The sequence below is a fragment of the Euleptes europaea genome, chromosome 3 (assembly GCF_029931775.1).
Source record: "Euleptes europaea isolate rEulEur1 chromosome 3, rEulEur1.hap1, whole genome shotgun sequence".
In the NCBI taxonomy this organism is placed as follows: domain Eukaryota; kingdom Metazoa; phylum Chordata; class Lepidosauria; order Squamata; family Sphaerodactylidae; genus Euleptes; species Euleptes europaea.
The window spans coordinates 7,808,200-7,831,629 of NC_079314.1; the positions used below are offsets into that span (position 1 = coordinate 7,808,200).

At 51.5% G+C, this 23,430-nt stretch overlaps 2 protein-coding genes across 2 annotated transcripts in view; one reads left to right on the forward strand and one right to left on the reverse strand.

Moving 5' to 3' along the window:
- Positions 1–9,138, forward strand: part of NPAS1 (neuronal PAS domain protein 1) — a 59,776-nt gene extending 50,638 nt beyond the window's left edge. The window contains exons 10-11 of the mRNA XM_056845950.1: positions 6,476–6,573; positions 7,925–9,138. Coding sequence (XP_056701928.1) covers positions 6,476–6,573; positions 7,925–9,138 — 1,312 coding nt within the window. The remainder of the gene's footprint in view (positions 1–6,475; positions 6,574–7,924) is intronic.
- Positions 9,139–13,391: 4,253 nt separating this feature from the next.
- Positions 13,392–23,001, reverse strand: TMEM160 (transmembrane protein 160). Its single transcript, XM_056845951.1, has 3 exons — positions 22,786–23,001; positions 18,985–19,077; positions 13,392–13,660 (listed from the first exon to the last, which is right to left on the reverse strand). The coding sequence occupies exons 1-3, from the start codon at positions 22,982–22,984 to the stop codon at positions 13,404–13,406; spliced, it is 549 nt and encodes a 182-aa protein (XP_056701929.1). The 5' UTR covers positions 22,985–23,001; the 3' UTR covers positions 13,392–13,403.
- Between the last annotated feature and the right edge of the window lie 429 nt (positions 23,002–23,430).

Below are 23,430 nucleotides of genomic sequence, written 5' to 3' on the forward strand. Positions count from 1 at the left end.
CAGCCAGGTATTTTGCTGCCCCAAGCAATTACACCCGTGCTCTGCCAACCCAAGGGCTGATGCCAGGAATGCTCCCTCTTATGCCGCTGATGAGTGGCTGACCGCCCGGCCCTGCAGCATACTGGCACCCCCACTGTGCCCACACACCTCCCCAACGCTTGCTTGGGTAGCTTAGCCAAGAATCAGCCCTGCTCACGACATGTCTTTTGTGGTTACTTATTTCCGCGCAGCAAGTAGCCAGCGTGCTTTGTGTGTGCATCTTGTCTCGAGTAGGGAAAGCAATGAACGTGGGATAGGGCACTAAACTGAGCTCTCAGCTTTCGTTTAAAAAATACGTTCCTAGTTCTTATCGCTGCAGAGACCTGCTTCAGAAGTGTGCGGGAAGGGTCAACCGCTGTTTCAGAGACTGGCTCAGTTGCTGAACGAAATTCCCCAGGAGAGTTGGGGTGGGGAGGCAGACACTCCAGCCGAGCCCACCGGCAAAGCTGTCTTGCTCTTCTCAACAATTAACAAGAGCAGCATAAATTATGTGAAGTAGAAGGAGGGGGGGATTCTGCATTTAATGAATGTGAAGTGTGTGTGACCTTGTGTGATTCAGGAGGTGGAACCTCAGTTTGATTTTTGTGCATTCCTCTTTTATGTGCTTAAATACAAGAGCCCCCCCCCCCAGCCACTAAACCGTCTGCATTCTTCTGCGGTCACTTGTTCATGTGAACGGACCCCCATGGGGCAAAAGCGGGGTCCACAGCTCTGGTTATATGCTTCTTCCTACCATGTGAGGACCACTGAAGAATTTCACATAGATTGCTTTGGATTTGATTTGAGTTCTCCCTGTATGTGAAAGCTCCCTGAATGCAGAAAGTTAGCATGACAGGGAGAGAAAAGTTGTAAGCCAGGCTTTGGTTAGTGGTAGAGAAGCTTCTTTGCACACAGAAGGTCTCAGATTCAATATCCAGGAAAAGGATCTTGAGTAGCAAACAGGAAATTTTGTTTAGTATTTACTTCATTTATACCCTGCCTTTCTCCTGAATGGGTAACCAAAACAGCTTACATGGTTCTTCCCTCTTCCTTTTCACCCTCACAACAACCCTGTGAGGTAGGCTAGGTCAAATATGACTGGCCCAAGGTTACCCAGCATGCTTCCATGGCAGAGGGGAATTCAAACCCATCTCCAAGATCCAAGTCCTACACTCTAACTCAGGGGCCTCCAACCTTTTAGAACCTGAGGGCACCTTTGGAATTCTGACATAGGGTGGTGGGTGCGACCACAAAATAGCCACCACGGGAGGTGGAGCCAGCCAGCCAGCCAGCCACAATGGTCCAATGGCCAACTGGGCAAAAGCCCCATTTGGCCCCACCCAATTTTAGAAACCCACCAGGCACCACATTGAGGCGCCCTGCTGTATCTGCTACACCACACTAGTTCTCTGTCTGGGACCCTGGAGAGCCACTTCCAGTCTGAAGAAATAATTGTGGACTAGGTCATATGGAGCTAAAAGGAAGCGTTATGTGTTTTCAGAGAGCCTTTCTAATATGGGGAGCCCCTCCACCTTTGCCCTTGCCTTCCCTGCGGTTTCAAGTGGTGGAATCCCGGAAGAGCTCTTGATTGTGTCGCTCTTCTCTAGATTTCTGGCTCTGCTTCTCCTCTGCAGACCCACACCCCAGTCTTCCTCCTCCCCCACTTCAGCACTGAAAACCCACTTAGCAACTGCAGGTTCCTCTCTGTTGAAGAGGGGCTTCCCCCCCCCCCCCCGCCTCCTCCACACCCTTCCAAACAGATAAAAGAAATCTGTGAACTGGGGCTACCGCAGATGGTCATTAGCGATATTCTCTCCCCCTCCACCCTTCCTCCCAGATAAAGCAAAGGGAAGTATTATGATGCTAATCCTGTAAAGCAATTGCCGATACTAATGTATGATTTGTCAGGGTGATTAGTATTTTAGTTAATTAGTGCTGTAATTAGAGGCTAATTAACTTTCTTGCAGCCTTCCTGTGATGGAAACTTGCTTGCACTCCCCCCCACCCCCTCCCCACTTCTCCACTTTGCAAAATGGGACAGATGAAAATGTTTCTTGGCCTGCTGAGGCGGTGGGGGAGAATGGAATGGATTGGGGGGATAGAAAATAGAAACCGGCATTGGGGTGGGGGCAGGATCTCTGCTAAAGTGATTGGTGGTAATGGTTTGGCATTTACTAGATCCTGCTGAGAGCTGTCAAAATATTTCACATTTTCAGAGGAATCCGTACGCCAGGCCAGTAAGATAGGCCAGTGTCCGTTGTCCTGCTATTGCAGATGGGTGTGCGATGAAGGATAGTAGCATGAGTAAGGCGACCTAGCAAATCTATGCCTTGGGCAAGACCAGAACCGAGGGCTTCGTGTGTGACTCGCATGTGAATGTTGGTGCTTTAAGGAGTCCTGAAACGAGGCAAAATTGATTCAGCATCTGCTAACCGCCGGCTGCGAAGAAATGGGACAACTTGTACGGGGGGGTCTTTCTTTAGACTGCTGCACTCTCCGAGGCAGCGGCAGATCCCTGCCCTCCAACACTGACCTGCCCTGATCAAGTCTGATGTGTGTTTGGTGGGTAGAGGGCACAGGGTTGCCAGCTTCCAGGTGGGGCCTGGGGATCTCCCGGAATTACGACAGATCTCCATAGAGATCGGTTCCCCTGGAGTCTGACTTGTACTGCAGGGCAGTCTTGGTGACAACAAGGGGTTAACTCAGCAGTTCTTAATGGACGCTGTAAGACTCTCTATAAGCCTTGAGGGATAGGCTGAAGTTTTGGGAGCGATGCACTTATTTACATCATTTATACCCCACCTTTCTCCTCACTGGGGACCCAAAATGGCTTATATCATTCTCTTCCTCCATTTTATCCCCAACAACAATCTTATCCTTTGTCCTCACGAAAAGCCTGTGTGGTAGGCAAGGCTGTGTGTGTGTGTGTGACTGGAGCAAGCTCACCCAGCAAGCTGAGCGGACATTCGAACCTGGGTCTGTGACACTCTGAACTCTCCACTGCACTGGGAGGAGGCATCCAGGATTTTAGTTGACCCCTTGACCCCCTGAAAGAGAGCAGAGCTGCCTTATACCGGTCACCCCCACCTTGAGGGTAAAATCCCAGAGTTCTCCCCCAGGCCCTTAAAAATGGCCCGCAGCAAGAAAGAGACCCACCCAGCATTAGGAGTTGGCTGAGAGCCACCAGACACCAGGACCTCGTTGAACAAGCGCCTGAGGACCCGGGTATCATATGCATGTATCGTAAATTTAAAAATAACTGGCCTTGTTTCAGAGTGTTGTTTTTATGTCCTAACTCTTTTATTGTGGCTTCAAAGACAGTTGAGGAGAACGACCTGTGCTTAGCTGTGAAAGTCAAGAATCACTGGGATAACCCCACTACACCACCCTCTAGGCAAGAAGGGTAAAGAGGACCCATGCATGGCTGGCGGGGGGCACTTCTCCAAATTGCCACTGCATGAGAGGGCACCTCTCCCGTGGCCAAAGCCACACAGAGGCACAGCACTGCCAAGCCCACAGGGGCCCGCTGGCTCAGCTCGCTCCTGCCCACCCGTGGCCTACGGACTGGGAGCTGCCCTGACTCGGCTGGATAGGGCCCCTTCCCCCATGGAAGGGGGCAGGGAAGAGGAGGTCTTCTTTGAACCAGTTCCAACTTTGCCCACTGGGCTAACAATAAAACCCCAAACCCGGCTGTTTTTCCCACAAGGGAGAGTTTGCGATTTCAATCTGTCCTTGTTTGTTCTTGGACAATGCTGTGCCGATGGCCCTCGCCGGAGCGGCTGCCGTTCTGCTGATTCCAGCCTGCAGGTGGCTGGATGTGTCAGACTCCATTCAAGTTTGCTTTCTTTGGTTCTTCTCTGATTTGCAAGGGTGCGGGGAGGGGGAAGGGAGAGAATTGCCTGGACTTCTTTTCACTTCTGGCTTTGCTTTGCATCACTACAGTGAGGGGGAAAAGTATTTGATCCCCTGCTGAATTTGCCCGTTTGCCCTCTGATGAAGAAATGACCAGTCCATAATTTTAATGGTAGGTCTATTGTAGCTGTGAGAGACAGAATAACAACAGGAAAACCCCCAGAAACCCAGAAGACAAAAGTCAGAGATTGATGTGCATTATGAGTGAAATAAGTATTTGATCCCCTATCAACCAGCCAGATTTGATCCCCTATCAACCAGCCAGATTCGATCCCCTATCAACCAGCCAGATGTCAGGCTACCTGGTATCTTCACTGTATGTAACGAGCTGAGATTAGAAGCACATGCTATAAGGGAGAGGTCTTACCTGTAATCCCAGCTCTTTACAGTACCTGTACAAAAGACACCTGTCGACAGAAGCAATCAATTCATCAGATTCCAAACTAGCCACCATGACCAAGACCAAAGAGCTGTCCAAGGATGTCAGGGATAAGATTGTAGACCTGCACAAGGTTGGACTGGGCTACAAGACTATTGCCAAGCAGCTTGGTGAGAAGGTGACAACAGTTGGTGCAATAATTCGTAAATGGAAGAAACACAAAATAGCTATCAACCTCCCTCGGTCTGGGGCTCCATGCAAGATCTCATCTCGTGGAGTTGCAATGATCATGAGAACGGTGATGAAGCAGCCCAGAACTACACGGGGGGAACTTGTCAATGATCTCAGGGCAGCTGGGACCATAGTCACCATGAAAACAGTTGGTAACACACTACGCTGTGAAGGACTGAGATCTTGCAGAGCCTGCAAGGTCCCCTTGCTCAAGACAGCACATGTACAGGCCCGTCTGCAGTTTGCCAATGCACATCTGAATGACCCAGAGGAGAACTGGGTGAAAGTGTTGTGGTCAGATGAGACCAAAATCGAGCTCTTTGCCATCAACTCAACTCGCCGTGTTTGGAGGAGGAGTATTGCTGCCTACGACCCCAAGAACACCATCCCCACCGTCAAACATGGAGGGGGACATATTATGCTTTGGGGGTGTTTTTCTGCTAAGGGGACAGGACACCTTCACCGCATCGAAGGGACGATGGACTGGACCATGTATCGTCAAATCTTGGGTGAGCACCTCCTTCCCTCAGCCAGGTGAGCACCTCCTTCCCTCATTGAAAATGGGTCGAGGATGGGTATTCCAGCATGACAATGACCCAAAACACACGGCCAAGGCAACAAAGGAGTGGCTCAAGAAGAAGCACATTAAGGTCCTGGAGTGGCCTAGCCAGTCTCCAGACCTTAATCCCATCGAAAATCTGTGGAGGGAGCTGAAGCTTCGAATAGCTACACATCAGCCTTGAAATCTTACTGACTTGGAGAGGATCTGCAAAGAGGAGTGGGACAAAATACCTCCTGAGATGTGTGCAAACCTGGTGGCCACCTACAAGAAACGTCTGACCTCTGTAATTGCCAACAAGGGTTTTGCCACCAAGTACTAAGTCATCTTTTGCAAAGGGATCAAATACTTATTTCACTCATTATAATGCACATCAATCTCTGACTTTTGTCTTCTGGGGGTTTTCCTGTTGTTATTCTGTCTCTCACAGCTACAATAGACCTACCATTAAAATTATGGACTGGTCATTTCTTCGTCAGAGGGCAAACGGGAAAATTCAGCAGGGGATCAAATACTTTTTCCCCTCACTGAACGTTCCTAGCCAGTGAGCCACGCGTGTCGCTTCCTATGGGGCCAGCCAAGGGCTTCTTGCCACCCCCTGCCATTAGCGTGGCATCCCAGGATCCCTTGCCCCTTTGCAGAGGATGCTGGACTAGACCTCTGATTTTATACACAGCTACATCCTCTGCAAAGGTCAGGGGATCTCGGAGGATGCCTCTTGGATCAGGACGATTGGTGTAAAGCAGGAAGATTTATTTTATTTTATTCCACTTCATTTATACCCTGCCTTCTCCCTAGTGGGGACCCAAGGTGGCTTACATAATTCTCCCTTCTTCTGTTTTATCTTCACAACAACCCTGTGAGGTAGGTCAGGCTGAGAATATATGGCTGGCCCAAGCTCACCCAACAAGCTTCCATGGAAGAGCGGGGATTCAAACCTGGGTCTCCCTGATCCTTGTCTGGCATCTTATTCCACACTGACTCTCAGGAAGATGGGGCGATGGATGTATTGCGTCCAAGCACAAAAGCCACACCTATACCACTGCTGGAAATGTCTGTCGGCACATGTGTTTTTAGTGTTTCTTTGCAATCTTCCTCCAGGAAATTGAGGGGGTAAGGAAGGGCTGGATGGGCCAGTCTCTGGCTTGCCCTGTGCCCAGTGTTTTTCTTGCCCCCTCGATGAAACTTTAGACATCTCTCTGCCCACACCTTCGAATACATACTCCAAGGATGCTGCCTCTTCTGTGCAGAGATCGAGGCAGTGTCTCTTGTTCCTCTGGGATGACCTGAGAGATCGAGGCAGTGTTTTCTTGCACCTCTGGAATGACCTGACTTTAATTCATCCTTTTCCCTTTCTTTTTTGCAAACTTTTCCAGCAAGCCCGAGTACAAGAACACTGCCCTGGACATCTCCCAGCTCCCTGGGATTCCTGTGCGGCAAACGGAGACGGCAGACGCAGGGCAAGATTTCAAAGGTGAGGAGTTCCAAACCGTGGAGTTGGAGCCCCTTCTGGGGGGTTTTGCCAGGAGCAAAGCCTCGGTCCAATAGGGCTTCTACCCCTTCCCTGACACCAGCAGGGCTATTAGAGGAAATGCAGGGGTGGCGTCGGACTCATTTTCTCACTGGCTCGGTTTAGTGGTTGCCTGAAACCAGGTTTTGTTTCAATTAAGGCGAGTCTGATTGTTGGGGTTGCCAATCTCCAGCTGGGGCTAGGAGATTTCTGAAAATTACAGCTCATCTCTAGACTACAGAGATCACATCCCCTGGAGGAAATGGCTGTTTTAGAGGTTGGACTGTATGGCATTATATTTTGCTGAGGTCCCTCCCCTCTGAACCCCGCTGTCCCTAGGTTGCACCCCCAAATCTCCAGGAATTTCCCAACCTGAAGTTAGCAACCCTACAGAGTGTCCAAACTTGGCAATCCCCCCCACACACACACACACTAACTATGGTTAGTGAGGGTCTGTCAAGGCAGGAGCTGAAAACACAGCCTGAAGTTTGGTTTTTTAATCACTGTAAATCTTAAACTATGGTTTCCCATGGCCTACAAATGCAGAGCCCTGACCGTGATGGCCCAGGCTAACCTGATCTCATCAGATCTCAGTAGCTAAGCATGGGAAGCCATGGTTAGTGTTTGGATGGGAGACCACCAAGGAATTCCAGGGTCGCTATCTGGAGGCAGCAAGTGGCAAACCTGTTCGTTGAAAGCCCAGATCGAGAGTGGGGAGGGGGTGGCTACCTCGACTGGTTCGCGGGCCGGATAAGAGCTCTCAAGGGGCCAGATCCAGCATGCGGGCCTCATGTTTGACATCCCTGCTGTAAGGTGCTGCTCGACTCAAATCCAGCCATTCTACTGCAGACCAACACAACTATCTTAATAAAAAATAATCTTACTTTGTATAAAAATGAAAGGGCCATTTTAATACAGTGATCGGGTGCCCACAACTGTTTTTTTGGTACTTGATCTCTGCTGCCAGTAGCATTTTTTTGAGGCCCTCATATTAAAGGGATCTGCCTTGTTCCTTCCCCGAAGGGAGGGGATGTTTGCAGGATTCTCCCTCTAAAATGGAAATTCTGCCAGGCCAGCTTTTAAGAACTCCTGTTGAGCAAAATCCACTTCAAAGCTTTTCTGTTTTTCGCCGTCCCGTTGCCGAAAGTGATGATTATGAGGTAGGCTGCCGCTGTGAAATGAAATCTGAAACCTCCCATAGGTCTCCCAGGGGTAACCATTTCATTCAACAAAATAAATTCATCTCCTGGCTGCAGGAAGATGCCGGCAGCCTCAACCAGTTTAATTTTCCCTACTTCCCCCCCTTTTTTTCCAGAGAGCGGCCTTGCCCCAAAGATCAGCCAAGGGAAGCGTTACTCTCCCAACAAAGCGAGCTCCCTGGCTGAGGCCTATTCCAGGAGCGCAGTAGAGGCCGGTACCCATTGCCGCATGACCGAGACCGATTCCAGCGACCCCGAGACCAACTACAGGGATGAGGAGGCCTCGGATGAAGCGGGCGGGAGCGACCTGGAAGGGCCTCCAGGCAAGCGAATAAAGCTGGAGCTCCAAGCGGACAGCCCGCCCCGGGAAGCCAAGGATGCCTCGCTCGCCAGCTCCGAGGAGTCTGACAGTAGCAGTGAGGCTGAGCTGAGCTTCCTCCCTCGGCAGAAGGTGCCGCTGGCGAAGAAAGTGAACGGCTGCAAGGCTGGGGGGAGAAGCGGCACGGGGGTCCTCCCGTGCACGTCCGAGTTCGCCTCCGTCATCCAGACCCAAAAGAGCTCCACTCCAAAAGGCAACGCAGCACTCGGTATTAAGTCCGAGCAGGACCCTGGCACCAAAGGGCCCGCTTGGACCTGCCCCGCCACCCACAAGGGCGGCCCTTACACTGTGAATAAAGCACTTACTTTAGAGAAGCCCGTTTTGAGGCCGGCCTCTTCCCATTTGTACGTCTCCATCCCAGACTCTGTGCTCACCCCGCCCGAGATGGATGGCAGCGCAGGAAAAGGGCCTTTTGGCACCTCTCCCCGGGCTGGCCCTACGGCGTCCTCCTCGGCGGACACGCTCTCGCCCCCGCTCTCTGGATCCCCCTGTGAGGAGAGGGCCGCATCAACGCCATTCACCCCGCTGGTCTATCCGGCCGAGATGGAGGTGCTGCAGAGGTTCCACACGGGCAACATGGTGCTGCCGCTGGTACACCAGCTCGGCAGCCCGCACGCCAACACAACGGGCTCCCAGGGCCTCTACACCACCAGCACCATCCGGTACGCCCCGGCCGAGGTGACTCTAGCCATGCAGAGTAACATGCTGCCCCCTTCCCACCCCATCAACCTCATGGACATTGGCAGCGCGGAGGCCAAGACTTCCCGAGAACTCATGTATCACCACCTGCAACGGCTGAACATGGTTGCACCATTCGGGAACTCTGCCGGTTTCGCTCAGCTTTCCGGGGGAGCGTTTGCGGCTACAGACTCCTTGTTTTCCACCCTGCCCTTTTCTGTGGCCAGCGGTGGGGTTCATGGCACGCCAGCTTTGGAACGCAAGGAGGACTGAGGCAAGGGGACTGTGGTTGACCTGGGCAGTGTCTCCTTTTGCCCACAAAACCAGGGCCGAATGATGTTCCTGGCAATGCTGTGAATGAGTGGCCTTTCATGGCATTTGATACGGCAGCTCAGTATTGCGCTGAAGCTCTCAACACGGGGCAGGGGGAGGGGGAGCCGTGGTTTTGGAACCAGTCTCCATGTATCTATCTTCTCACAGCGCTCCTTTCTAAGTTTCAGCGCAAATCAGTAGAACGATCGTCTTCTTGTTCTGTGTTCTGTTTGTTGCTTTTCCGGTCCCCCATATGCTGCTGTTGAAACTGATGCAACTGTAGAGTAAGGCTAGGAGTTAGCCCAGTGTAAACGGAGAGTGGTGTCTCTGCAAACTTCCTGAGAAAGATGCAAGTTGGAGGAAAGGGGTCTTCCAGACCCTTCCTTTGTGTCTGTCTTCCTGCTGCTACCATTTGACACTGTTTTATTGGAGGCTTTTGGGGCCGCACTGAGGATTCCTTTGGGTGCCCTGACCAGCTGCCTGCTTGCTCCCTGCCACAAAGGTAGCCTGTGTCCATTTGCTGATGGAAAGCACACTCTTAAATGCTTGCCGCCCCCCCCCACAGAGCAGTCACCTGCTTTTGCTGCTGCTGTCCACGTGGCCCCAATCCCCATCAAAGGGCTCTTCAGACCATGCAGTACATTGTCTTGACTGCAACATCAAGCGGTCACCCAGGTGGGGAAATGCGCGGTCATTGATCAGCCATGACAGATCGGATTTCCATGTGGCTCTGATGTTCAGAAGCTGCCTTGCACAGCTGGCCGCTCTTCCATAAGCTGTGGGCAACTGAGCCGGGATGAAGCAGCCCTAGCTGGGGAGAAAGCGAATAGTAGGTGCTACATCGGCTCCAGTTTCTGACCACTGGAGTGCTAGTGTGGGTGAGTGGACCATTGGTGAATGCGAGCCATCCTAGCCCACTCCCTAGCATTAAAAAGCACCTCGCCTGAAAGATCTGAGGTTCTGCCCTCTCCTCAAGCCTACCCTGTCTTAGATCTGTCCCCCATTACTTTGTCAGCTGCTGTTGGCCATGATACCAAGACAGAACCCTCCATGTACAAAGGCAGTCTACCTTTTGGCGCTGAGTATTAAACAGGAGGGCTATAGCCTTCTTCCATTTTCCTATTCACTTTTTGAAAACCAGAATGCTAGCCAAGATGCCAGCTAGGCAGCCAGTTTGTATTCCTCCCATCTTTAGATGCCTTTCTGCCTTTTTTTTGTTCCTACTGTCCACCTTGCTAATCAAAAGCTGCCGTGTTCAACCTACACAACCTTTCCCCCCCACCCATACCAGTCAGAGCAGGATCGCCGGGCAGAGAAGAGGTCAAAGAGGCCATTCAGCGTATTTGATAACAGCACTTAAAAAATGTTTTTAAAAAACTTGTGCCATAATTTTTTTTAAGCACTTAGTCAAAATAAGAGTTGTGCAGTTCTCTGTGGGGAGGGGGAGAAATCCCGCAGCAAAACTGTAGCACTTGGATGATGGGGGTCTTTTTTCCTGTATAACCCATTGCTAAGGATCTGTGTGTGCACGTGTGCTTTTTATTTTTTTAATTAATCTACTGTTCTCATTGGATAGATGAATGTAGTTTTCACTGTTGACGTTTTGCTGCTGCTTGGGCAATCTGGGATTTCAGAGAAAATAAAAGTAAACACTTTGTTTCTGCCTTCTAACAGGATTCCCCAGGGACTCAGCCTGTCTTTCTTGTGCTCCACCGCCTCTCAACAGGAAGCTGTTGCTACAGTGTGGAGCCCCAGTTTGAGTTGATTAACTTAGAGGAAATGAAAAAGGGGGGAAAGCAGTTGAATTGCACGGCGATTTTTGGAGAGAACACAAGGCTTAAACAACTAAGAGTGTTCCACTGGTGTCCACTCTCCTGAAATGTCCATTTGTGTGTGTGTGTGTGTGTTACACGCTATCAAGTCGCTTCCAACTTATGGTTTGTATTATGGTTTGTCCAACTTATGAACTGACAACCTCCAAATCCTATTGTTACCAGCCTTGCTCAGGTCTTGCAAACTGAGGGCCGTGGCTTCCTTTAGAGTCAACCCATCTCATGAACGTCTTACTCTTTCCCTGCTGCCTTCGACTTTTCCTAGCAATATTGTCTTTTCCGGTGACGCTTGTCTTCTCAGAATGTGACCAAAGTACGACAGCCTCAGTTTGGTCATTTTACCTTCCAGGGAGAGTTCAGGCTTGATTTGATCCCACTGATTTGTCTTTGTCCACAGGATCCGTAAAACTATCCTCCAACACCACATTTCCAATGAATCAACTTTCTTCCTGTCAGTCCATTAAGTAGCCTGGACAAAAAATGGGGGGCATTGGTTTTTATATGCCGATTTTCTCTACATTTTAAGGAGAATCAAACTGGCTTACAATCACCTTCCCTTCCCTCTCCCCACAACAGACACCTTGGGAGATAGGTAGGGCTGAGAGAGCTCTAAGAGAGCTGTGAATAGCCCAAGGTCACCCAGCTGGCTTCATATGTAGGAGTGGGGAAACCAACCCGGTTCATCAGATTAGAGTCCACCGCTCTTAACCACCACACCATGCTGGCACCAAGCAGGGCAAGATGCAAGTACGAGAGGACCGGCGTGGAATTTAAAATCCTCTTGCAACACGATGAACAGTTAACTGCGAATATCGAGGGACAGTTCAGCAGGGTAATTTTGCACCTTGAAACAATGCGGGTGCTCTTTGCTCTGCTTTGTCATTACACTGAGTGAGCATGGGACTGCTTCGATGTTTTGGTGTGTGACAAAGAAAAGCATTTGTGTTGGATCGAGGTGGGGACAAAGGGCCACTTACCTAAGGCAAGAAAGGGCATACACAGGTTTACACACGTCCCCGGCAAGAGACTGGGAATAAAACCAGTTTTGCCCTTTCCCGATGCACACCAGCGGTCACTCTGATGCAGCAGCTGCCCTGGGGCACAGCCCCCTTCAGGCTGCTGAGTGTGTTTTCCCCCCTCCCCACCACAGAAGCAGCAGAATCTCAGTGGACCACCACCACCACCCCGCCTGAATAGGGACACGGGATGTTTATCTTGCTACAGAATCTGATTTTCTGCCCCCCAGGCATGTCTCCCCTACTCTAATGAAGCGGATTATATTTTGCACTGAACCTTTGCATCCTGATACTGTTCTTTGCACCATCCCTCCCACCTTCTGACTGGGATATAAGGGCTCTGGGATCGCCTTTCCTACTTATATCTGACGAAGGAAGCCTTGACTCTGGAAAGCTTATACCCTGGGAAGTTTGTTGATCTCTAAGGTGCCCCTGGACACAATTCGAGCTCGTCTACTACCGATAAACATGGCCACTCTTTGAAAGAGTCCCAAATGTGCACCATCTCTGCAGTGCAGAATTGATACCACTCACCTGTATGATTTAAGTGCAGCTGCCAAAAGGCTGAGGTGGGCTGGTTCTTCCTTGTGTGCTGGTGTGGAAATAGCAGTCGGCTGTCCAGGACAGGAAAAACAAGGCCCTGCTGCACACATACAAAATTGGCAGAATGCGTGAAGTCGTTCTTGGTGCACGGAACACAGGCCCAGCCCCAGGAAGGAGCCAGGAAGGAGCAGGGCTCATTTGAACTGCCCTGCAGCACCCCCCACTCCCCAAACACACACAAAGAAAAAGGTAATGGGTTGGTTTGGGTGATCTTTTAATACAAATGTTAACTGAATAGGTTATCCAGTGGCAAAAAAAAAAAAACCAGGAAAAGAAAGATGCACTTTGGATACGGTATGATAATTCTGGAGCATAAGCAATGATGGACAGAACAGTGGAGAGCCCTAAAGAGGAGGCGGATGGAAGGACCACATCCAGGCTATTTCTAGTTGAATGTGGCTTCAGAGCTTGGGAGACCTGGTTGAATTGTGTGTGTGTGGGGGGGGGGGGGCAGAACCATTTCCCCAGAATGCTCATTTGTTAAAAGTTCCAGAGGTCCTAGTTCCAGCAAGAATGCCAAGCCCCTAGTGGGGAAGCCAGCTCAGCAGGGCACGCTGTCCGTTCCCAGAGACCCGTCAGGAAGACATGAAATAAATACGAAGCAGCGAACGTGTTTGTGCGTCTCATTCGCAAGAAAGTTTTCCTTCCTTCCTCGCCCCTTGGGTCAACAGGCAGGAGGGCCCAAGCATGCCACGGAGATGGGTGTTAAGAGTCAGTCCGCAGAGCGTGATGGAAGCACGTTCCAATAGGCCGCCTGCACCGGCCGGTTCGCTCTTCACTTGTCCGACTTCCCGTCCTCCTTTTTCTTATCCTGGCATTTGTCATTGCCGTCATCCTGAATGATCTCCACCTCCAGGCGGCCGATGTAGAGGGAGATGGCGCACAGCCAGAAGAGGGCCACGGTGGTGACTGCGGCACAGTTGAGAAGAGCCGCCGAGAAGGACAGCATCATGGTGCGGCGGAGGAGGAAGAGGCTGATGAGGTAGGAGGCGCTGCCGTACGAGACACAGATCCCGCCAAGGATGAAGAAGCCTAAGGGGAGAGTCAGATGTCACCCTTCTGGGGTTGAGGCCCTAAGCGAGGAGGGCGCCTCACCACAAACTACCGTATATACCCATGTATAAGCTGACCCGCGTATAAGCCGAGGTGCCTAATTTCTCCCCAAAAATGGGGAAAAATTAGGCACCCGCGTATAAGCCGAGGGTCGGCTTATAACCCCTCCCCCCCCCCTGCAGGCTTACCTGACAGGGCTCTCCAGCGGCGAGGGTCCGGCGGCGGCGCGGCCCGGGGGGCCTGGGCAGCCTTCCTGCGGCTGCAGGAGGCTGCCCCAGGCCGCTCCGGGCGGGAGGAAGCGGCGGCGAGGCCCAGGGGGACCCGGAGCAGCCTTCCTGCGGATGCAGGAGGCTGCCCCAGGCCCCTCCCGCCCGGGAAAAATGGCGGCGGGGGGCGGGAAGGGCCGGGGCAGCCATCCTGCGGCTGCAGGAGGCTGCCCAAGGCCCCTCCCGCCCGAAAAAAATGGCGGCGGGGGCGGGGGGGGCCTTGGGCAGCCTCCTGCAGCCGCAGGATGGCTGCCCAAGGCCCCTCCCGCCCGGGAAAAATGGCGGCGGGGGCGGGGGGGGCCTTGGGCAGCCTCCTGCAGCCGCAGGATGGCTGCCCAAGGCCCCTCCCGCCCGAAAAAAATGGCGGCGGGGGCGGGGGGGGCCTTGGGCAGCCTCCTGCAGCCGCAGGATGGCTGCCCAAGGCCCCTCCCGCCCGGGAAAAATGGCGGCGGGGGCGGGAATGGCCGGGGCAGCCATCCTGCGGCTGCAGGAGGCTGCCCAAGGCCCCTCCCGCCCGGGAAAAATGGCGGCGGGGGCGGGGGGGGGGCCTTGGGCAGCCATCCTGCGGCTGCAGGAGGCTGCCCAAGGCCCCTCCCGCCCGGGAAAAATGGCGGCGGGGGCCGGGGGGCCGGGGCAGCCTTCCTGCGGCTGCAGGAGGCTGCCCCAGGCCGCTCCCGGCGGCAGGAAGCGGCACGTGCCCGGCGGCAGTAAGTTTCCCCCCTCCCTCCTCCCTCCTTCCCCCCGTATTGACCCGCGTATAAGCCGAGGCCGGCTTTTTCAGCCCATTTTTGGGGCTGAAAAACTCGGCTTATACGCGAGTATATACGGTAAGAGAGTCGCCCCTCGGCCCAAGTTGAGCGTTGACAGGCGAGGCCCGTCTCAACTCTTCTGCTGTCCTAAATGGCAACCTTGCAAGCTGATATAAGCACGTGCAGTTTTTCAAAAAGCCACAAAACCGTATCCGATTGGGACTATTCTGTGAAAAATGTAAAAGCTGGCAAACCACTACATCGACCCAAGTTGGTCTAAGAAGATACATTTTAATCTTCCACTTGGGCTCATCTCCCACTTAGGCTCAATGTGGCAACCCCTGGGTGCGGAACAAGTGTTCCCTATGTTCAGGGACACAGAAGAGTGTAAAAATATTTACACAAGTTCTTCCAAGTCTTGGGATCAACTAAAGCTGTCAAGCACATAAGAGTCAACGGTGCCTCCTGCTCTAGAAGCGTGTGGGCGGGAGGGGGCTGAGTGGGCGTCCCAAGTCTCCAAGGGGATCTCAAGATGTACGGAACACATTTCATGCATACCACCTTCCAGCAGAGCAGGGTTTGATCAAGCCCCCTCTACGTGGGCCTGAAGCCAAACACAGATCAGAATTACTTTTCTATTCCTCTCCCGCCTTTCAAGCACCTAGCTAGATTGTTCCTATCGCCCACCCCACCCCCCAAAAAAACCTACACATGAATCCACTGGCTGTTGTTTAAGGCTATACCCACACAGAGAGCCTTTCCAAGTCTGAAGAACCACTGCCCCTCTGTGGCGATGTTTAGAATCACTGCTGGAAGGTCGACAAGACGTACAAATCTGATTGCTCTATCAGCCTGCCTCTTCCGGGCCACCAGATACTGCTGGTGCCTCGATTCTGCCCCCTCCTCATCTCTATTAGGGACCAGAGCTAGTTCAATTGCAGGCAACGCTGCGCCTTAGACAGAGGCGTTTCAAACTTGGGGATGGATCCTGTGGATCCCTGCCACGAATGAGCTCTTTCCCTGGTTTCACAGTAAAAAAGGCAACAGCATCAAAAGGCAGAGAAAGCGCTGCCGTTCACAGGATCCTGCCCTGTACTCATGAAGCTTCTCTATGTAAAAACAAAATCAAGCCATGGTGGAGAAGCATAGTTTGTCCGCAGGTGTGGATGCTGCCGCCCTGACCTGGATGGCCCAGGCTATAGCTGGATCACATCAAATCTCAGGAGCTAAGCAGGGTTGGCCCTGGTGAGTACTTGGATGGGAGACCAGAAAGGAAGCCCAGGCAATGGCAAACCACCTCTGAACGTCTCTTGACTTGAAAACCTTTCTGAGTCACCATAAGTCGGCTGTTGCTTGATGGTCCTCTCCACCATCTGCCCTAACCTGGATAGCCCAGACTAGCCTGATCTTCTCAGACCTCAGAAGCTAAGCAGGGTCAGCCCTGGTTAGTTTTTGGATGGGAAGCCACCAAGGAAGTCCTGGGTCGCTACGCAAAGGCAGGCAATGGCAAACCACCTCGGAATGTGTCTTGCCTTGAAAACCCCATGAGGGGTTGCCATAAGTCAGCTGCGACTTGATGGCACTACACAGACACACGGATCCTGCCCATGCAGCATCTCAGAGACATGGTGGGCACACCGGTTGTGAGTACAGGGCAACGGGGCGGCCTGTCTGGCAAGGCAGCCTGTGTATACCAAGAAAGTGACCACACCAGAGATCCCTGTGGCTCATAAGCGGATCAGCCACTGAGGAAAAGGGCCCAAATATAGGATGTATGGCAAGCAACTCACCTCTACTGTCATAGGAGCCTCCTATTCTTCCCCTCCAAAATTGCAGGAAGCATCACCGGGGCGGGAGGGAGGCTTGGGAAAGGAGTCCTGGATCCTTCTTCTCCTGCTTCATGGAGCAGATAACCAAGGAGGTGGTCTGCATAGGTACCCATCTTTGATGGGTTCACTTTCAGACAGCTCTGCATACGGCCTCTGACCCTCTGGCCTAAAGGGCAGGAAGGGCCCTTGCTCTTATTTGGGGAGGGGTATATTGGGTGGTTACAGCGAGAGCTGTTTCTGGGGCCGATAAAGCAACATCAGAGATGCAACTGGCATGTGCAATATACGTTTTAATTCAGACTGTTTTTTTAGTGGCGGCGGCGGGGGGGGGGTAATTAACCTGTTGTTGCCTGCCTGAGGTCCTGGCAGGAGATACGTCCAAGCAAATGGGGAGGGGCCACTTGCCAGCACAGGCTGCTCCAGAAACCGAAGGAATTTTGTTCTTCACGTTAACCAGAAGAGGGAGATGCCACAACTTCCTCAACGTCTGGAATGGCTTCTCTGTGGCGGCACCTGCCCTCAGGAAGAGGGTGTATCTGGCTCAATCACTACATTTTACACAGAACCACTCCATGTTTGCCTCTGGCCTTGCTCTATTTCAGAGGGGCCGTCAGGGTGCAACAAATTCCAGCCCCTACTTCCACAACTGAAAGCACTCCACAGTTCCCTTTCAAGAATCCACTGCGGCCACCATTCTCACTCGCTTCCTCCTTTTCAGACACACACTGTTGCAATGTGGGTGAGGTGATTACATGAACAGCAACCTGAAAGGTCCCTATCCTCCAAACACCAGGGCTTGGGAGGGGAGCTTGGCAAGTGAGGTTTGTATGTTTTCCAGCCATTTGTAGAGGACAAGCAATCTGGTCCAAGGTCATCATGTAAAGCCACAAACTGAAACTATCCCTGTCTGACTTCTAAGACAATAAGATATGCCCTGCCGGGGGCCGTCACTGGAGCTGTGAGGGTCAGACTCCTTCAAGTCCCTCTAGTCTACCAGCTGACGCCGTCAGAGAGGTGCTCTTGCCACTAATACTACAAATTTCATATCAATGCCAGCTGCAGACAGCGAAGAGTCTATGGGAAAAGGCTGCCTCAGAACTGGTCTTCCACACGGCCATCTCACCGCTTGCAAATAAGGCCACCACGGATGCTAGCTCATTGGCCCACGTATCGCCACTGAGGTCACTTGATATGCCTTGACGGCCTCAATGGAAGGGAAAGACTCAAACTGATCCCATCTGCAAGTGCTTCTTGGCCTGGATGCTGGGAAGCAATTTTTTTCTCACCACAGGCAATTATTTACGCGCCTTCCATAATGTACGCCACAGATTAAGTTTGGGCCGATTCAGGAGCTTCCCGTGCATTAGAGCCAGCGCTTCTACACCAAAGAGGAAGCGAGAGGAAAGGGGCCTTGGTCTAAGAGGGACAGCACAACACACAATCTTCCTTCTATCGGCATTACACGCTGCACACCCTGAGGCAGAACCCAGCTCCTTCACTGCAGCAGACCAGCTGAGGGCAGGGGACACCGCTGGTGCGGAGGATCACCGGAATAGTCAAGCTGATTCTCGCAAGAGCAACTTGTGCCAACACAGTAGTCTCGGTCATCCTCACAACTGCATGGGATCCACACATCCCAAAAATGGTGTCTTATGAGCCCACACGCCGATTATGCTCCACCAATCATTCCCTCTGAGAATGGGACATCTGACCGTAATCCCTTCTGTTCCCTTGCCTTCTCTGTAGCTGCCCCACAACTATGAAACAACTCCCCTTGGAGGCGGAAACAAGCGATCACCTTCCCGACAGCAGAGCTGAAGAACTGGCTTATTTCAGAGGGCATCTGTATTTTAGGAACTTGAGTTTGGGCTACTGCTGCCTATCACAAGAGTTTTAAATATTTTTTATTTAAGTGATGGTTATCCACATAGGGCTCACTGGGGAAAAGCAGGCTAAAAACGTTTCTAAATAAATCCTGAAAGACAGGCAGTGCTACTTCCATATTGCTGATGAGGAGGGTTAGGCCTAATGCCAACCAACTGAGGCTCTGGCTGAACTAAGAAATGACCTGGGGGCTTCTGGCTCATTGCTCCTGCCCTAGGTGGGCCCTTACTTTGGCAAAGAGTGTGTGTGTGTGTGGGAATCCTCTTCTAGGAAACTGAACCTTTATCACAATAATATTCATTACAATTGGAAGGAAGGATGGCTTCCTGTGCTGCGGCCATCTTCTGTTAATGCCCCCCAAGGCTCATCGGATCTCAGAAGCTAAGAAGGGTTGGCCCTGGTTAATGGTTGGATAGGCAACCTCCAAGGAAGACTAGGGGCGTGACACGGAGGCAGGCAATGGCAAAACGCCTCTGAACATCTCTTGCCCTGAAAACCCCATGGGGTCACTATAAGTCAGGTGTGACTTGACAGCAACAACAAAAGACACCCCATAATTATTGTGCATTACCTACCATATGCAGCTTCACGCCCCATGTCACTCTGCACGTAAGAAATCACCCCAACTCCAGTAGCCAGTAAGCCATTCCGAAACCAGGAAAGGAACCCTGAGGAGAAAGGAGAACAGAGGGGGGAGAAGTTCTCATTTAACCCGCTGCGATTTTATAAACTGGAGGGACTTTCTTTTCCGGTTAATAAGCCCAGGCAATTCAGAGTGAGGCAATGGGGAATACTGCTCCATGCAATGCAAACAAGACATCCTTGCCAAGAAACGGCACATTAAGTTTCTGACTCCCAAAACAAAAAGCCACGGAATGCCTTTTACTACCACAGCAGCCAAAACAACACAGAACCGGTCTTAATGAAAGGCAATTCCCTGGCTTTTTGTTTTGGGATTTTACACTGGGCCAGTGTGGCCACCTGCCACCTCATCGGTCAAGTTTTAAACTGTCTATGCCCATGCTTGGGAAAATACACACCAAGGACGGAATGAGTGCGAGATTTGCCTTTGTGACAAAGAAGCAGAGCTAATGAGTCTCCAAGCAGGTACAACCAACCAAGAGTCTAAGAAGGAGAGAAAATCCAGGAAATTTAAAAGGCTGCTCCTTCATGATGGTGACAGGAGCTGAAGGAAACAACTGGGGGCAGGAAAGGGAGGGAAGGACCCTGGCAGGAGGAAAGAGCTCCTGCCTGGAGAAAGTCTCCGGACACACAGCCTGCAAATTTCTTAAATAAATAAATGTTAGTTTCCCCCTATTACTTTCATACTAAATTTTGTACACAAAATAAACTGCTTGTTTTTATTAAGGATCTAATTTGACCAATACATTTTTTATCCTGCTCTAAGGTTCTTCCTTCCCCCATTTTAGCCTCACGGCAACCCTGTGAGGAAGGTTAGACTGAGCGTGATTGGCCCAGGCCATTCGTTGAGCTCCGCTGCAGAGTGAGGATCTGAATCCAGCTCTCCCAGGTCCTAATCTAACACTCTAACCACTACGCCACACTGATTCACTGTATATGGGTTCGGCCAGCAGCCTGCAAGATACCCACAAGACCAGAAGAGTGTCTGCAGCTCACAATGCTTTTATAACATTATCTTAGCAAAGCCTGCACCCGAACTGGGCACTTTCCCCCCCTTTATTGCACACAAACACATTTTGAAGAACATATAAACACACGCCAAGAGGAATTACATAGATGAAAAAACTATTTACCCATCTATTAACGGTACATTTTTCATGTATTTATTTTGGAGGAAGAGAGTACACCCTTATTTATTTTATATCCTGCCTTTTACCCCAGCAAGGACCAAAAGTAATTTACATCGTTCTCCTCTCCTTCATTTTATGCTCACAACAACCCTATGAGGGTAGGCTAAGATGAGAGTATGATTCTATGTCTGGCCCAAGGTCACCCAGCAAGCTTCCATGGTAGAGTAGGAATTCGAACCTGGGTCTCCCAGACACTAGACTGACACTCTGACCACTACACTAAGAAGCTGAGAAGTTTGTACATCCTATATGTGTTAAGCTTTTTTGCTGCTTCAAGCAGGGAGTCTTGTGAGGCAGTTTGTCAGGGGAGTTAGCAGGGAAGTCCAGGAAAAAAATGTACCACTTCTGCAATGAACACATGAAGCTGCCTTATACTGAATCAGACCCTTGGTCCATCAAAGTCAGTATTGTCTACTCAGACCAGCAGCGGCTCTCCAGGGTCTCAGGCAGAGAGGTCTTTCACATCACCTACCTGCCTAGTCCCTTTAACTGGAGATGCCAGGTATTAAACCTGGGACCTTCTGCATGCCAAGCAGAGGCTCTACCACTGAGCCACGGCCCCTTGTTTTGAGAACATTACTACCTTGCTGGATCAGGGGAATGCTGTAGACATAATTCATCTTGAGTTCAGTAAGGCTTTTGATAAGGTTCCACATAATATTCATGTTGAAAAGTTGGTAAATTATGGTTTGGATCCTATTACTGTTAGATGGATCTGTAACTGGTTGATAGATTGCACTGAAAGAGTGCTTTTTAATGGTTCCTCATCCTCTTGGAGAGGAGTGACAAGTGGAGTGCCTCAGGGATCTGTCCTGGGACCTGTGTTGTTCAACATCTTTATAAATTATTTGGATGAAAGAATAGAGGGAATGCTTATTAAATTTGCAGATGATACTGAATTGGGAGGGGTAGCAAATACAGTAGAAGACAGAGTCAGGATACAGGATGCTCTTGACAGGCTGGAAAACTGGGCTAAAACAAAATGAATTTCAACAGAGATAAATGTAAAGTTCTGCATTTAGGTAGGAAAAATCAAATGCATAAATATAGGATGGGGGAGACTTGTCTTGGCAGTAGTGTATGCGAAAAGGATCTTGGGGTCTTAGTAGACCAAACACTGAACATGAGTCAGCAGTGTGATGCGGTAGCTAAAAAGGCAAATGCAATCTTGGGCTGCATCAACAGAAGTATAGTGTCCAGATTGCACGAAGTGATGGTATCGCTTTACTCTGCTCTGGTTAGACCTCACCTAGAGTATTGTGTTCAGTTCTTAAACCACAATTTAAGAACATCATAAAGGCCCTACTGGATCAGACCAAGGCCCATCAAGGCCAGCAGTCTGTTCACACAGTGGCCAACCAGGTGCCTCTAGGAAGCCACAAACAAGGTGACTGCAGCAGCACCATCCTGCCTGTGTTCCACAGCACCTAATATAATAGGCATGCTCCTCTGATACTAGAGAGAATAGGCATGCAGCATGACTAGTATCCATTTTAACTAATAGCCATGAAAAAGAAGGATGTAGACAAGCTGGAACATGTCCAGAGGAGGGCAACAAAGATGGTGAGGGGTCTGGAGACCAAGTCCTATGAGGAAAGGTTAAAGGCGCTGGGTATGTTTAGCCTGAAGAGAAGACTGAAAGGGGATATGATACCCATCTTCAAGTACTTGAAGGGCTGTCATATAGAGGATGGTGCCAAGTTGTTTTCTGTTGCCCCAGATGGTCAGACCAGAACCGACGGGTTGAAATTAAATCAAGAGTTTCCGTCTAGACATTAGGAAGAATTTTCTAACAGTTACAGCGGTTCCTCAGTGGAACAGGCTTCCTCGAGAGGTGGTAAGCTCTCCTTCCCTGGAGGTTTTTAAGCAGAGGCTAGATGGCCATCTGTCAGCAATGCTGATTCTGTGAACTCAGACAGATCATGAGAGGGAGGGCAGGAAAGGATGAGCCGGGGCTCGTGGCCCTTTCTTACATGCCCAGGGAAATGCCGATCACTTTGGGGTCAGGAAGCAATTTTCCTCCAGGCTAGATTGGCGAGGGTCCTTGAGGTTTTTTTGCCATCTTCAGAGCACGGAGTAGGGGTCACTGGGAGCACAGTGGGGAGGCAGTTGTGAATTTCCTGCACTGTGTAGAGGGTTGGACTAGATGACCCTGGAGATCCCTTCCAACTATACGGTTCTATTCTCCTCACTGGCTGTCAACACCACCCTTCCTACCAAGAGCTCAGGGCGGGCGCAGATGGGTCTTTCCCTCCTCTGTGCTGCCTTCACAACAACCCTGTGAGGTAGGCTCGGCTAAGCTAAGAGAGTACATTTGTGCAATGAGCTCACCCAATGTGCATTTGGACCCTAACCACTACACCACACTCTCGCTCCACGTGCCAGTATTCCTTTCCTTCCCAGCATGCAATCCGAGGGCGAGCGCTTCCCGCCCATTCCCATAGTTCCACAAGCCCCGCCCCCAGCCCCCTAACCCCGCCCTCACGTCGAGCCCCGCCCCTCTCATACGTAGCCCCGCCCCTTCCCTCTCGCTCCGCCCCTCACCGGTCTCGTGAGCCTTCCTGAGGAGCCAGGCGTCCGCCTTGTCCAGCTCGGTCACGGCGGGCGGTCCCGGTCCCGGCCCCCGCCCCGAGCTGAACCGGGCTGCCCTCGCCCTCCAGGGCCAGGCCTCGCCCCTCAGCAGCCCGCTTGCCCCTCGCGCCCGCGCCACCGCCCGGCCCCACCAGCCGCCGCTCAGCGCCATGGCGGCGTCGCAGGAGACGTTAACTGAAGCGCCGGTGTGTGGAGACCGCCTCAGAGCGTGAAGAGCGAGGCGGGGCTGAGCTGCGATTGGCTGCCTGGGCCGTCATTTCAGAAGCGGGCCGCCCTCTTGCGGAGAAGGGCCGTCCGAGAGGCCACGGTCGCCACAGCGATTGGGCGATGTGGTTGTCGCTCTGGTGTAAGGCGGTCCCTAGCCTGTATACCTAGTCCGAACATGGCGATAGGGCTCGAGACTTGTCAATCATTTATTGCGCTTGCTCCTCGTTAAGGAGAGGGAAAAAACTGCAAGGAGGTGCACTCTGATTGGTCTACGGAGAGCAACTATGCCTTCTGGGACGTGTAGTTTTTCTTGTTCCACCCGCCCTTATTTCGAGTATCGTATTGGCTGATAGCGAGTATAGCTCCTAGCTCGGAGGAGACAACCATAGA